The 16597-nt window shown below is 37.7% G+C and overlaps 1 protein-coding gene across 1 annotated transcript; it reads right to left on the bottom strand.

Moving 5' to 3' along the window:
* Positions 1 to 8418: 8418 nt before the first annotated feature.
* On the bottom strand, positions 8419 to 13606 carry inab (internexin neuronal intermediate filament protein, alpha b). Its single transcript, XM_082164610.1, has 3 exons — positions 12120 to 13606; positions 11162 to 11286; positions 8419 to 10896 (listed from the first exon to the last, which is right to left on the bottom strand). The coding sequence occupies exons 1-3, from the start codon at positions 13149 to 13151 to the stop codon at positions 10641 to 10643; spliced, it is 1413 nt and encodes a 470-aa protein (XP_082020736.1). The 5' UTR covers positions 13152 to 13606; the 3' UTR covers positions 8419 to 10640.
* Between the last annotated feature and the right edge of the window lie 2991 nt (positions 13607 to 16597).

Genomic DNA, 16597 nt, shown 5'->3' with positions numbered 1-16597 from the left:
GTGTTTTGTGAAGATTTGAGTTTGTTCTTGAAATTAAAGTTAAAGCTGCTGCACTTAGATCCTGCAATCATTATTTATTTCAACCAACTGTGACGATTAGCTTTTCTATTTTGTTTTGCTTGTTCAAATTTGTTCTTTAGTTTGTATTTGCTTTGGTTTCCTTTCCCGTATTTTTGTTTGACTTTGCTTTATCTGTACTTTTGCTTCAATTAAAATGGCTGTTTAGTCTGTATTTACTTGTATTTATTTTCTCTTTTTGTATTTGTTTGTTTATATAAAAGTGGTTTGAACATCCACCTCCATTTGGTATTAGATTTTGAACCTCATAGCAGGTGTTTTGCTTTCTATTTTCAGGTTTAAAGGCACAATATGTATATTTTTTTATTTAAAAATATAAAAAATCACTATATCCATGTTATATATTTTTTAAAGTTGTGTATTTACATTATCCCGACAGTTCCAATTAACTTCTAAATCCAGAGAAATTAATATTTTAATTCGAAGACACGGACCGTGTCTTTATTTCCGTTTTGTCGCCGTCAATGCCGTCATATCCGTGTTGTCTCTGGTTTCCGCTCGTGCTGCCATGGCAACCAGAGCTATGAACCAGAGCCCTCTCCAAACTGACGCGGACAACTGTGTAGTTCGCAATGTCTATTTGCACGCTGTTGTTGTTTCGTTCAAACATTATGGACCATGGCAAGCAGACTTTGGATAAAAAAGGAGAACTAAACCGAGAATCAATATCAGCGCGGTGTTTTCGAGATGTCGAGAGCTCCCATGGACACTATATAAACGAGAGCTCCACGTCCGAGACTTCGACAACTCCTACATGTACTTTATTAAACAGGTGAGCACATTTACATAAAACTAATCAAGGTTATATAGTTCAACAATGATAAAATGTTAGAATATGATCTGTATGTTATTCTAATGTTGATCTAGCTAGCTTACTGCTAGTCTCATACAGACAAACTAATGTTAACACATACATTTCAACACATTCAAATGCAGTTTAGAGTGATAGTGTAATGTTAGACCAAGTGAAACAGCGCTGCGTTACCTCTCAAGTTTAATTTGTCTAATAAACTGACCTGTGAGTAGTAATTCTGCGTGTAGTTCGGTAGAATGGAATGTCCATATTCCTTTTATATCCGCGGGACTCGCGTCGCGTGTGGAGCTGATAGCTGTCTCTTAGCAATCCCGAACTGCTTCATATCACAGTCATGATAAAAGCGTCGATGTATTCAGTAATCCATATACATTATTAGATCGGTCGGCTTGACGTTGACGACAAAATCCATAATTCATAGCAAATGTTGCGTCATCAATCTACGCCTTTGTTATTGTAAATAGGTTAGCGACCCCTAGTGGAGAAAAAATCCCATATTGTGCCTTTAATACCTAAATATCAACCTTTTGGTCTGTTGTATTTTTCAGTTAAGTGGTAGCATTAAGTGTGCGTGCGTGCGCGTTGTGAGACCTGTGCACCTGGTGGTAAGATTGTTGCGATATAGGATCCTTGTGTTCATTAAACTATAGCTTACCTGCCATGGATAAGCCTTGGTCTCCTTTTCCATGTTTTTTAGTGTCTTCAATGTTTGTATATCCTAGCCCTGGTCCTACAGTCTGTTAATGTTTTAAGATTCATGCTTGATTATTGTTGAAATAAACCTTTTGTATTTTGGTATCCATGTCTCAGGCCCTCCTTTTCTTGTGTGTCCTTTTGTAGGACTTAATTATTAACATGTCCCTGTTTAACAGGTTGGCGTAATCAGCTGTAGAGTTACCCTTTCTGATTTTTCTCCTGCTACATCAGGATTATATATATGGTATATGAGATCAGTTGATCTATTGACTCATATGAACTATTATGAGATCGGTTAATCTATTATCAGTTTTTTATGTTGATTGATTAATTGAACTGTTAATCAACATGTGTTTTTTTTTTTGTTTTTTTTTTTTAACAAAAACCTATCAATTGCTCAATAAGAATATTCCTTATTACGGAATTTGTGTACGGTTATGGGCATTAGTAATTATTAATAATAATCATTGATATACATATTTATTACATTTTTAGACTAAAATAACATATGTTGTATTATAAAAAATAATTTTAAAAGACCTATGATGAAACGTTGATGACAGATGATTGTGACAGGATGAGGGAAGACGGACTGAAGACATGGTTATAAAATATCAACAAGGTTTTATTACAGTTTTTCTCAGTTGTTTACACACAATTTCTGGTACTTGAGACACAATGACCACAACATGTAACTCATTCACCAACCCCCTGAACCAATTCTGCTAAACTACAAGCACAATTCCTGCTTTACACTCAAATTGTACTTCTAAAACACACTTTTTTCAAAACACTACACACAATTCTCTGGTTTGGGCACAATTTCCATGCAGAAAATCTCTTGTTTTCACAAGGAACACACTGCCATTCAAATATGCACACTGACTCATCACATGGGCAAACCCTCGTCACACAGTTTTACAATTAGCAATCAGAGCTTTAGCATAAAAGGGCAACAGGTCAGCTCTTCAATGGAGCAATGGATGCCAACATTAGATTTTTTTTTTTTTTTTTTTACTGTAACTGTATACAGTCAATTCTTCTGTTGTTTTGTATTTAGACCACTGTATGTACAACTTTGTGTTGGTTGGGATGTACACTGTGTACATTGTTTTTGTGGGGAAAATAAAATATATTTGTTACCATGTATTTGTGTGTTCTGAGTATAAAAACAATATTCTCAAATATTTTACAACACACTTATGTATGTACTGTCTGTAGTAAGTGTAACACTGAACAAAAAAAGGCCAAAGTCACTATGATGAATGGAGAAGAAGTGTTTTCCATTCATCATAGTGTTTTCCATTGAGCACATCAGTGTTCAACTGGTTCTTATAAATGTCTATTCATATGATGGTTTGTGTGTGTCATTTGAAAACAAAATACCATTTTGAGAAGAAATAACATTGTTTTGAATGTAAAGTTTTATTTTGCAGGAGAATTGAGGGGTTTTGCCCATTGTGTGTGTGTTTTTTTTTTTTTTTTGTGTGTAGAGTTCTGGGAATATGAGGCATGCTTTCAGAAAATGTGTGTAAACAATTGAGAAAAACTGTAACTAGAAGGCAGGCAGAAGTAACAGTGTGCACGAGAGCATAAACATAACACTAACACATACAAAAGACTGAACAAATACACAGAGGTAACAAACTAAATGATGTGCAGTTGTGGTTGAAGATTAGTGTCCATGGAAACAGATGAGTGGCGGGAAACAAAGACCAAGAAACATGTGACTGATGAAAACAAACTGAAAGTGAAACTAAAGATGAATGAGTCCAGATAACCATGACAATGATTGAGTAATGAATGAAATATACCCATAGAACCTTAACACTCACATAAATAAAACCATTCTTTTGTATTTTGATATGTGTGTGTGTTTGGGGATGGTGTAGTTTGTCAAGTAAAATAGTGACAGTGTCTCTCTGTATACAGAGCTTAATAACTGTCTCTCTCGCTCTGTTGTGTCTGTTTGTACTATTTTTAGCTCAGTTTCTTACTCTCTCGCACCCACACACACATACAGACAACCCAGAAAAAGACACCATCCTTGTGTGCTTTCTTGAGAAGCACACTAGATAGGATCCAACACTATCTCACACATTCCCAACACTTTCCTTTTGTAACTCCCATTATCAATGAACTATAGCTTTGCTTCTTCTTAATTTCCTCAGTTGTTTTGCATACGTCAGATATATCTGTTCAAGAACTCTTTCTCATTCCCTCTCTCCCCAGGATACCCATAAACTGATGACTCATTGTATACTCTATACAGTCTCATTACACAGAATCTAGTGATTTCCCTCAGGAAAGCCCCTGCAGGTTAGTAATGTTGATGAGAACTCAGTTCAGCTGCATCATGGGGGCTGTATTATTTATCATCCACATGGAAATACCATCTAATCCAGCTATATTTGAGGACTGAGCTGTTTTCTCCATTTGAACTTGTTCACTTAAATCGACAAACGATTGATAAATGTACAGTAATAGCAATGGCATCCATTCTGTGGTCTAGAGTATGGATTGAAATGGCTCTCATCCTATTTTTAACATCTGGATAAACATTTCCAACCACATGAAACAGTTTTTGTGGAACACATCGTTAGAAGCATAATACTTTAAGAGACTTATTGAGGACAATAAAAGTAATTTTTTTTGCAGCTCTTCAGGATGTTCCTTCAGCTGTCTCCTTATAAATCCATTTTCTCTTGATTATTCACCATCTGGAGGGTGGGCTTCTGAAGTGTGCGTGCAGCTTCCCACAAGCATCTCTCAGTGCTGCAAGGGCACAGTGGGATGGGGCTTGGCAACAGTATCCACGGCAACAGTTGCTGCAGCAGGCTGGTTAACACTTTGCTGACAGGTAACTCGACAGCCCTGTGCTCTTCACTGATTTTCTGTTCAATCTCTCTGTCATTTTGATGGGCATTTGTGATGATCAAATTGATTGGCTCATTGTGCCTTGGGCATGACTAAAGAACTGATAAAGTCAGCATTTGTTAGTGACTGATGATTTAGATTGTGTCTCATCATATGATAGTTACTTCTTTTTACTACTTTTTTCACCAAAGGTGATTATATTAAATTACATCAGCTGAATTATCAGTATTTTTCTCAAGACCCTTAAGAATGTATTGCCATTTTGTGCATAATGTACAGTAATAATATGATCTATTTTGTTTCAGAAAAGGACTCTCTCATCATCCACTCCTCTTCTGCCCATGTGCAAGATGACCGCTGTCTGAGAGGAGAAGGTCAGGGTGAGGACACTTTGAGGTGAGATTTTCCCTCTCTTGCCTCATCCAGTCATTCCAGTCTTCACACCAGCTCAAACACACCAGGAGAAAAACATGAATAATTCAGTATAGCTTCTGTGTGCATATGCATGTTTGATTGTGTTAAAGGGATAGTTCACCCAAAAATGAAAATTCTTTCATCATTTTCTCACCCTCATGTTGTTCTGCGGAACACAAAAGAAGATTTAGTTTCCCACTGACTTCGGTTGTCCACAAAATGGAAGTCAACGGGAACTGAAACTCCATGTCATTCCAAACCTTGCATTTTATTTTCTTTGGAACACAAACACACACAAAAAAAAAACCTTTTTCCTACACAGTGATGGTTCATAATGAAAAAGGACAAAAAAACATCATAACATATTAACTTTTATACCACTTTAGAAACTATATTCCAGGTTTTCTAAACAATAATTTAGAGCAGGAGTAGCCAGATGGTGGCCGTAAGGACGAGGGTCCCAGGTGCAGCAGAGGGAGGGAGGAGCCAAGGTGTAGCTGACAAGTCTATGAGCCGAGGTGGAGTGATGGGCTCAGCGGCTGGTGTTCGGAGCCAGGGATCCTCCTGCCAGGGCGGAGCCGGTGGCCGAGAGGTCCGAGGTGTATCCACGCAGCATAGTAAACAAAGGAGGAGCTGAAGGGAACCAGCGGAGGTGGGGCCGACAAACTGGCTGATTTTGGAAGAGGAGGCGGGTGAGGGAGGTTGGGCAGTATCAGTGTCTATGACAACTTGGTGCTGCTGGGGGACGAAACGAAGAAGACTTTGAATTGGGTGGTACCACCGGCAACAAAGAAGAGTCTGAGCTGGGCAGAACCAGCGGAAACGGGAATCTCGTGAAATGCCCATTTCTTAATCCTCATAAAAATTATAATTCACACAGGCCAGTCTTAGCTCACACACAGCAGCAGTATTGTGGGCTTTCTTCCATACCCTCGAACTCCACTAGCAGTCCCACGGCGAAACATAATCAGACAGACCATAATCTGGTCAGATGTTTTTTGGGGTTTGGGTTCCAGGGCGATGGTGGGCTCAGTCCTTTTTTCCCTGGCATACTCATAGAGGCAGGCTCTGGCTCTCTATCATTGGTTGGGTCTGGCATCATGTCTGTGCACCGGGGCCATGGCTGGCTGGGCTCTGGGTCTGGAGTGGTGGCAGGTGTGAGGTGGGGCTGGATGATGGAGATTATTGAAAAAATAAAAATAATGGCCACTTTTGGCCTGTGAAAACTTTTCATCTGGGGCTATAATAATTGTTTATAATATATAATAATTATTATACATGCATACTGTATATGCATAGTTAAAAGTCTGTTCTTCTGTTGTACTTGGGTATGTACTTATAGAAGTGTTTTGTGTGAACTACAATAAAATTTCAGTCACTAATTTGAATAGTCCTTTTTGAACTTTAATTGTGCATTATATGCTCAGTAGTGAAAATGAGTTGTTAGCTTTGTTGGTTTGCATGAGCTTTTTTTTTATTTTATTTTTTTATGGTGTCTTATCAAACTTATTTTAGTTGGGCTTTGTTTTATAATTTTATAATATATTATGTAAAACAAATAATTTAAAACAAAATTGTCATTAAAAATGTCATGCATCATACATGTCACAATCTGTCTTGCACCGTAATGGCCATGTGACATGAAATTGGATAGCTAAACATTTACATTTATTCATTTAGCTGACGCTTTTATCCAAAGCGACTTACAATTGCTATATATGTCAGAGGTCGCACGCCTCTGGAGCAACTAGGGGTTAAGTGTCTTGCTCAGGGACACATTGGTGTCTCACAGTGGATTCGAACCCGGGTCTCTCACACCAAAGGCATGTGTCTTATCCATTGCCCTATCATTCTGACATTAGGGTACATCTCTAAACTCTCTTTTCTCTTGAAATGCCATTCTGCTCTGACTGGTCTATACAGAATAGCTGAAGAGGTCATTTAGCGTCTATGTGCACTGAGGTGTGGATAACATATTCAAATAACTCCAAGCAAGTAAATGTATATACGTTGTCACTGGAAGAAAAGAAGATACAGAGAAATAGATATTTTGTAAGATAAACAATTATACATCGTATGTGTATGTCTGTCCATACTACAGAGAAATGCTGACACTATACAGTAGGAAGTTAGTCATCGATGTACAAATTACACAGTCTCTGATTATGTTAGTTTGGTGGAAACAGATGTAACGGATAATACAAAGAATGGCCAAGGAAAATAAGTCAAATAAGGCCTCTGTTTAAGCCTGGTATGTGTGAGGTGAGTCATGGTGAGCGTTTGTCACAATGGGACATTCATAGCTTGTTGGCAGCATTGCAGGGATATAAATCTTTGAAGAACTGCAGTGTATGTAAGAGCCCACACAGCTCTCTACATCAGCTAACAGTGCAGAGGTGCATTCATGAGTGTGTTACCACACGGTATGTGGGATTGATAAAGGCAAAGGTTGTGTGTGCTTGTGTATGTGTTCACATAGCAGAGATGTAGCTTGATTCTGTGTGTCCTTTGTACAATAAATATGTTTAATTTCTGAATGTATTTCATATCCATTGCATTTTACTAGGAGAAAAAATCCACAATGGACCCAGATTGTCCTTCCACTCCTGATCCAAAGGCAAAGACTCACATAAACTAGAATATGATGGATTGTGGGGTCACTGGATCTCAAAAGGCACAAAGTTGAAGGTGGAATCCCTGCTTTGTTCTTACTCACATTGTCTGTGGAGAAATCTGTGGCACATTGTTTTTTTATATATGTACTTTACTGTTAATATTTAATACAATTTCATTTGAAAATTGGAGGAAGGAGACAGTTCTGAGATTTTTAATTGCTTTCACATAATTTGTTTAAATATATAGATATTAGAGTAGGCTATATAGGCATGTATAAGTCAGGATTATTATAGTTAAACAAACGTATTGATATATTTAGTAATAATAAAACAAAACAGAAAATATAAAGACAAAAACATTCAAAATATTATAAAAAATTATAATAGTATCTCAAAATCAAGCTTAAGTGTCATACTTAGCATTAATTGCTAGTTATATCAATGAAACTCCTTCCTCCACAGTAAGAAAATAATATATCATCATCTGCTAGGCAGGATAAACATAAGTAGGCTATACATTATATGTATGTTTTAAGTGGCAGACCATTGTTAATAAAATATAGATACAACTGTTTAGTTTGGCCTTAACCACAAAATTTTCAAATATGATCAATATTGAAAAACTGAAAAAAAGTGATCATGATGACTCAACTTAAAAAAAGTGAGGAATTGCCTTACAATTATTAAGTAAATAAACTTTATGCGTAATTGAAAAAAATATATTTTTTCAATTACGCATGAAGTTTATTACTTAATAATTGTAAGGCAAGGGGTTTCCTCACTTTTGTTTTAAGTTGTCAACTGATCACTGCATGAAATGCCTTGAGTTCTACTGAGACAGTGAATTATAAGTACAATACTAAAATAAGTGCATTGAAACAAAATCACATTAAATTACCAACAACAGACACATTAAGATGGGCTTCATAATGTAAAGTCTTTATTGGTCATGTGCCATATAGCAATAAGATAATAATTAATAAATGACATTAACTACATTCGGCTTCTAAAGTTTTCAGTCATCCAGTACACAGTGGCTCCTACACACTACTAGATAGCAAACAAGGTCACATTCTTAACAGAAATAAAATATTAATGCACACCCTGCCAAATTGAGAAAGCTGCTGGTGGCTTAAGGCATTTTTAAAAACCTAGAGCATTCATACATAAACAGTAGCATTTTAGATGGATTGTTATATATTGGTGTAAAAGTGGGTTGCCTTTTTATGGAGGAATGTTGATTGCACATGCATTACAAAAGTTTGGCAGTGCAGGTTTGAAATTCTTCTTCTTCAAACTGCATTGTGTCGTTACGCTTTCTGCAATCACCTTTGGCCCTCCCAAAAATAATGGAACAATTCCTAAAACATTCAGATTTGATGCTGATTTTTGTGACTGGGTTACCAGGTCTAGTTAATGAGCATCTGTGAGAATGGAAAGACAAATTTCCAGATTTGCCTGACACTCCCTCGCAGCTAAGTATGCCAATGTCACAGTGTTTATCGGAAAAATTACTTTCGACAGAAAAAGTAGTCCATTCACTTTGCTTTCTATAATACAATTCTTCAATTGAATAAGCCCAACTATATAAATCCGTTCAAACTATCCATTGGAAGGGTGCAGCAAGTCAGGCTTAACAAAGCATGGCATAGAGGCAAGAGGTAAGTGGTATCAAAACCTGGCAGTGTAGCAGAAGTGTTATGCGGATATTTCACTAGCATTTACATTTAATATGTTATACGTTTACCAAAGGGATTTATTGTTGAGCCATGGTTTCACTATGACAGTGGCTTCTTTGCATGAGAGTACACTGAGTGTAGAGAACTAGATTCAAGTATGAAGTTTAGGTGTTCGAGATGCATTGTGAAAAGTTGTGTTATTGACGGTGTTTCCACGCTGTCGATGTGCTTCAGGCATCCATAAGTATAGAAAGATAATGTTGAGATGTTTATATATATTCTAACTTCTAAAGATAGTTAGATTTCTTACCAATTTCAAAACATTTGTTTCATCCGCCCAAACACAACTAATTCTGGACAAATTCAGAAGCAGCAGGGTATAGTGAACTTAAAGCTGGCTCAAAAATATTCGCCATTTTTTGTTTCCCATTCAAACGTACACTTTCTTTTCACAATACCTATCTCCCTATTTCTCAAATAATTCTACCCTATCCCTTTTGTTATGACAGTTGATATGGATGAGATGCTGTTTACATACATTTAAGTGCCCTGACTTGATTGGCTTTACAGTATTTGTTCAAATGTTTATTAATCACAAGCATTTAGCAGCATGTGAAAGGCTTCAGCAGTGTTGTGTAACATTCTCGCTCCCAGTATTGCCCATTGGCTGGTGAACTATTGCAGCCTTAAGTACTGAGAGGGATGGCAGGCACACTGCTATGAAAGTATTGGTAAACTGCTATTGGACCTACATACAGTCGCCATGCAAACAGCAGACACACCTCATGCAGTGAGGACTTGCTATTAGGCTCAAATCCTTGTCATTTTAAAGGGTAAGTGGGTGTGGGTTGGAAGAAATGTTTAAAAAGGAACTAGGAGCAGTCTTGGAGAGGAATTTGGCTGAGTGGAGTTTATATGTATAGTTCTGGATTTTTATTTATTTATTGCCAGGAATGTATGAGCATGCCAAGAAGTTAACTGGAGTCAAGAAACAGATGCAATTGTTACAAGGGCTGGCATGATGTAAAGACAACAATAATTGCTTTGTCATTTCTTATGCTTACATTATAAGACAAGTTTTGTGATGGCTTTTGGAAAAACTGCAGCACAAAAAGCTACCTTCACTGAAGCTAAACACTTAAACATTTCCTTAACGGAGTGTGCCGAGAGAAACCCATTACAGTGCAGTTAACAGGAGCGATATGACTCTGAAACAGTGCATCCACAGAAATATATGCATTAAACAATGTGACACCTGGGGTGTCTTGAGAGTAGTTAATGGTTTGCTACAGAGGGACTGCTGCCCTGTGACTGAGTGTGAGGCTAATTAGTGGAGAATAAGTTGAAATACACTAGATTCCTCTCTGAGACTCTTTGTGGAGGGGATCTGAGTTATTTGGGAAAAGGAAAGAGAGTAAATGGAGAAGGCAGAGGGAGGAGAGGATGAAAGTAAGAGGGGTGAGACATTTAGTTTTTCTGGTTGGTGGGATTCAAGTCTCCAGAGTCGATCTTGTCACCCTTCTTGGAGTCGTCAGACTGGGAGGAGCCTTTGACGGATTTGCTGCTCTGCTGATGTTTGTCGTCATCATCCTTGTCCTCTTTCTTTCTGCTCACGCTAGCGCTGCTATACATACGGGACTGGTAGCTGTAGCCGGACATCGAGCCGGGGGTGGGATAGTTGATCCCAGTGCTGATACGCGTCTCCTCCCCTTCCAGCAGTTTCCTGAGACGGGCGATAAAGGAGAGGGTGAACAAAGAGAAGGTGGTGAGGCAGGGTGTGATGGAAAAGGTGGAATGAAAGAGCCAATAAAGGCAATACATTTATGTATGAAAATCACACCAGTAGATGTCATAAGAGTAATTCTCACAATTTTCATTTTAGGTATGTTGATAAAAATAGATCAAATTACAGGATGGACATTTCACTAGCATTCACCACCTACATGTCAATTGTCACATGTCACATGTCACATGTCAGTTGTTTATACCTGTAAGCAGCAATTTCTATGTCAAGAGCCATCTTGACATTCAGCAAGTCTTGGTACTCCCTAAGGTGACGGGCCATCTCATTCTTAGTGCCCCTCAGCTCATTCTCCAGCTGCCCAATTGAATCCTGTGTGATGTTACATGATATAGTTATGATAAAAAAGACTTAATGATTTGATTGGATGATAGACATAAATATTTACACTTTAAAAAATAGAGGCAGTGATGCCATAGAATAAACATTTTTGAGTTCCCCAAAGAACCTTTCAGTGAACAGCTCTCAAAAGAACAATTGTTCTTGGTGTGAATGTCTATTAAGTCTATTAAGAATGTTTTGTGCAATGGAAAGGTTCCATGAATTTTAAAAGAAAGAAAGAAAGAAAGAAAGAAAGAAAGAAAGAAAGAAAGAAAGAAAGAAAGAAAGAAAGAAAGAAAGAAAGAAAGAAAGAAAGAAAGAAAGAAAGAAAGACAAATATTTTACTGGGTTCCTTTTACATAAATGAAAATGTGCTGCTTGTGGAAAAGCTTTTAGATTTTTTTTCATGGGCTAAAGCACTCATTATTTGAATTATTTAATAACACTTTGTTATCATTATTTTATGATAACTGATATTAAAAGGTTTGGAATACCTTATAAATAAAATATCTAACACGGGCTGGTTGATTTAGTTATGTCTGGGAAGTCGCTAATTTTAGCACCATGGACAGAGCAGTAACATTCACAGTCAGTTCCTGTGGTCACGCCCATTTCACAGGAATCTTTTGTCTGCTGTTTGGTTAACAGACGCACAAGTTAAGCGCTGATATTTTATTTTTAAAAACATTTGTTTGGCTATTTTTTTGTTTTGGGTTGTTTTAAGAAAGCGCCAGTATCCTCAGTATTTTAATCATTTAAAAAAAGTTAAACTGTTTGCCTTAACTCGGAAGAACAAGCGTAAAATCAAAATTGAGGAAACCAACCTGGTAACCCATGACCTCAGCGTTGTGACTGTCCTCCATCTCACGAATCTGCCTTTCCATTGATTCGTTGGTTCCCTTTAAACTCTCGATTTCAATGGTCTTGGACTGCACCTGTCTCCTGAACTCGTTGAGCTCTTCCCTACTCGCGCGAATGACCTCGTTGCTCTTGTTGGCCTGTTCGCTAAGATCGGCGAACTTGGACTTGTACCACTCTTCAGCGGAGTGCAAGTTCTTACTCGCAATCACCTCGTACTGGCCGCGAATCTCCTTAAGGGCGGAGGTAAGGTCGGGTTTAGCCACTTCCATCTCAACGGACACCTGGGCAGCCTGGATCATGTTCATGAGCTCAGCCACCTCCTCCTCATGCAACTTTCTCGTGAAGTTGATCTCGTCCAGAAGGGATTCGATCTTTTTCTCCAGGTCTAGGCGCACCATGGTGGCGTTGTCCACGTCCTTTTTGAAAGCTCTAAGCGTTTGCTCAGCTTCCTCGCGCATTCTCATCTCCTCCTCGAACTTCTCCTGGAGTTTCTGAAGTTCGTCCTCAATGGTGTCGCGCTCGAACATCATCTGATTCTTCTCTGCGTTGAGTTCCTCGAGTTGGGACCTCAGTTCCCGGATCTCCTGCTGGTAGAGTTCGGCCAAACGGGACGGTTCTGTCTGGCGCTGGCGCAGGGTCACGAGTTCGGCTTCCAGCACTTTGTTGTGCTGCTCCAAATTGCGAACTTTATCAATGAACATCGCGAAACGGTCATTGAGACCTTGCATCTGCTCCTTCTCGTTGGTACGGATGATTTTGAACTCATTGTTAAGCGCTGTGCTCTGGGTGAAGTCTAAGCTTTCCAGCGTCAAAGATGGATAGGCAGATCGGGTGGAGCGCTTATAGGAGCTTGGGATATTGGTGCGGGTCACGGACTGGTTCTTAAACCCACTCCGGGAGCTGCTCATCCGGGATGGAGAGGCTGAGAAGCGGGTGGAGTCCCCGAAGATCTTCCGGTAGGAAGAGGCAGAGTAGATGTCGGATCCGTAGCTCATCTTGGCGTTTGAAGACAAGAGAGCAGAACACAGGCGGCGTCTCCTTTTATACCAGGACCGTCCCACTCAATAATTTACGGGTCCGTGCTACTCTTCGCATTCAACCTTTCCCACTGCAGATGTTTTAGATGGACAGAACCCGAAGAAATCCGACAAATTAGCTGATCTATTGGCTATTTTTAACTTTTAAAACGCAAAGAGTGCTTTCTGCCCGTGTTCTGCTCAGTCCTTCACTGGAAACAGGTCGGCGGCAGCGAGCGGATGGAACTGTCCGTTTTGGCGCAGTGCTGATGTCAACAAAATACCTAAATCTATCGTTTATTTACTCACTCACACATCATAACGTCACATATGTGGAAAATACCTTATGCCATCCCATCTGTGAAAAAAATCACATTTATATCAAGTACACAGACCATACACATATCATTGTGATAAGAGCACTAACTTGTGTTGTTATTATTATCATTAGGCTATTATTATTATTATTAGCCTATTTATTGTAAAACATTTTTTTATAAATAAATAAATAATAATAATAATAATAATTGCTCAAATGTATTATGTTCATTCACAAATGTATTACAATTATGCTATTAAGAACTGTTCGTAAAATATGTTTGTATGGAAGGTCAAATAGGTCTAATAACGAGTTCATTGAGTTCAGCTTCTGCTACCTACTGCCAAGGTTGGTGCAGAGACTTCTGGGAATATAGTAATAATATAAAACGATGATTTGTTGCTAATGAAAACCATCACTTTTGAATGGCCAATCCGTTTGATCTTTCTATTTAAATTTGTAGGTAGGCTAATTCATATTGTAGATCCAGTTTTTCACTGTGGCATTTTTATTTTTAAATTATTGTAACTAAATTAATAACATTTGTACAGTGTAGATTATAGTAAAAAAAATAAAAAAATAAAAAAAAAAGTTTCCTTTTGTCCATTTTTGAACTGAGTTATAAAAATATTAATGCAACAGGAAGTAGACATAAACGTAGTGACTATGGGTTCCTCACATATCAACCAATAAATCACAGATAGCCTGTCACAGATTTAACCTGTCAGTGAATGCCATTATGTTAAACTCGAAACGACTGTAAGTGTAAAAGTAAGATCGGGCTAAACAGCCATCTCATAGCAGTTATACACTGCTGCCATCTGTTGGCTGCTCAGAGATCTCAACAGATTGAAGACAAACGAACAAGGTTAAATTTGGCAAACGTTCCATGTCTTGTGTGCCCTTCATATTTAGACAGTATTTGTGTTAATATTCATATTTAGACAGTATTTGTGATACCTTTATTTTTTGTAATTTTTTTTATTTTTTTTGAGGTTGTAAATTTGGGTTGACAGGAATTTTGTATAATGCACCACATGAACTCACGAACTCCACAGTAAGTGTATGATGGGGCATATAGGGCTCTACAATAAAATTAAATGGGGTGGTAGTGGCGCAATGGATAAGACACATGCCTTTGGTGTGAGAGACCCGGGTTCGAATCCACTGTGAGACACCAATGTGTCCCTGAGCAAGACACTTAACCCCTAGTTGCTCCAGAGGCGTGCGACCTCTGACATATATAGCAATTGTAAGTCGCTTTGTATAAAAGCGTCAGCTAAATGAATAAATGTAAATGTAAATGTATTAAATAACACCATACAAGATACATTTTTAGGTTATTTACATTACATTTTAATTTTTCTCAGTCGCTTTGGTACATTTCTTGAATCATCCTTAAGATTTGCAAACCAGGTGCATTTCTCAAAACAATTTGTACAAACAGCACCACACAATGGATTACCTGCAAAAAAACTTGTAACTTGCTCAAAATCTTTAGTCCATCTCTTAAAAGTAAGTATTTATTATGTCAATAAATATATCACTGCCCTCAGAATGACAAGCCCTTGTGTCATTGCTCACAAATAAGATAGGCAAATGCTTAGTCATGTTGTCAATATAACTGTGTACTCATCAGTATTTTTAGATGAAAACTATATTGATTGCAAGAGACTGGATTCACAGTTACATTTGTATTGTTGGTCTGCCAATAAATTACAGTACAATGTCATTGCAATATAAAGAAAAAGACAATACGTGACCCTGGATCACAAAACCAGTCACAAGTAGCACGGGTGTATTTGTGGAAATAGCCAATAATACATTGTATGGGTCAACATTACTGATTTTTCTTTTATGCCAAAAATCATCGGGATATTACAGTTTTTCTCAGTCCTTTTGGTGCATTTCTCAGATCAGAAATGAAATTATCAAAACTACTTGTTCAACCTCCACATCATCTAGTCACTTGTGCACATCATAAAAGCAGTTTCTCATTCTTTTGAATAAGTTGCGATTGCTTTGGTACATTCATGCAATTGATTATATACAATTGTCTGCAGTTCCCTACGTTATCAGTTGCTAATGCCATGTTGCTCAAAATGTATTAAATAGTTCCCTGTGCAATAGTCTTACCCCTCAAAACATCTAGTCATTAGTTCATCGTATAAGTCATTAAATGCAAAATGGTTGATCTAGTTGTCATAAACTGTCAAGCATATTTTCTACTCATTAGACTTTTTGTAAATGTGCCATGAATTGATGAATTGTGCAGGTGAATCTTGACTTTCACTAATGAAGAGAATGTAGATCAACCAATGAGAAACCAGCTCTCTGAAATAGCTCAAAGTTACATCTCATGAACCTTCAATTGGCAAGCATATACACAGTGCTGCATGCAAAGATCTGCCTAAGAGGTCTTTCCTGTGTTTGCCTTTCTAATGTTGTATTTTCACCTTTGTGCCCCTATTTCTTTTTCTTTTCTATCACAATAATAATGTTGTTTTTTTCAGACCGCTAGTAAAAGTGTAACTGCGAATCCTATCCAGTCTCTTTCAATCAATAACTCACGTACAGTAGTGTGTAAATTTGTACTTTTTAAATGGATATATGGCATACAGAAGAAACGCGGCTTTGTACATGTCAATACGGTAACTGTCATCCAAACTGTTGCCATAGTTTACATCAGGTAATACTAACAGAGTGCAGTGTTTTATTGACAACATGACTAAGCATTTTGACTCTCTTGTTGTGGTAACACAAAGACTTTTCATTCCGATGGCACTGATATGTTCATTGACATAAATACTTACTTTTGAGAGATGAACTAAAGATTTTGAGTAAGTTAAAGGCTTTTGCAGGTAATCCAATGTGTGGTGCTGTTTGTACGAATTGTTTTGAGAATGCACATACTTCTTTGCAAATATTAAGGATGATTTGAGAAATGCACCAAAGCGACTGAGAAAAACTGGATGTAAAGATCATGGTCCATGAAGATATTTTGTAAATTTCCTACCGTAAAAATATTAAATATTTATTTTTGTGAGTGAATGCAGCACAATCGTGAACATAAATGGACAACTTTAAAGGCGATTTTCTCAATGTT

The sequence above is a fragment of the Leuciscus leuciscus genome (assembly GCF_965113295.1).
Source record: "Leuciscus leuciscus genome assembly, chromosome: 3".
NCBI classification, from domain to species: domain Eukaryota; kingdom Metazoa; phylum Chordata; class Actinopteri; order Cypriniformes; family Leuciscidae; genus Leuciscus; species Leuciscus leuciscus.
The sequence above is the reverse complement of the archived record's forward strand: the minus strand, read 5'-3'. Positions and strand labels throughout refer to the sequence as shown.

Excerpts from the sequence above, each read along its gene's own strand:
- inab (XM_082164610.1), bottom strand. The coding sequence starts at position 13,151 with ATGAGCTACGGATCCGACATCTACTCTGCCTCTTCCTACCGGAAGATC. Across the intron at positions 11,287-12,119 it reads CTGAGGTCATGGGTTACCAG|GATTCAATTGGGCAGCTGGA; the intron begins GTTGGTTTCCTC and ends AACATCACACAG. Across the intron at positions 10,897-11,161 it reads ATAGAAATTGCTGCTTACAG|GAAACTGCTGGAAGGGGAGG; the intron begins GTATAAACAACT and ends CGCCCGTCTCAG.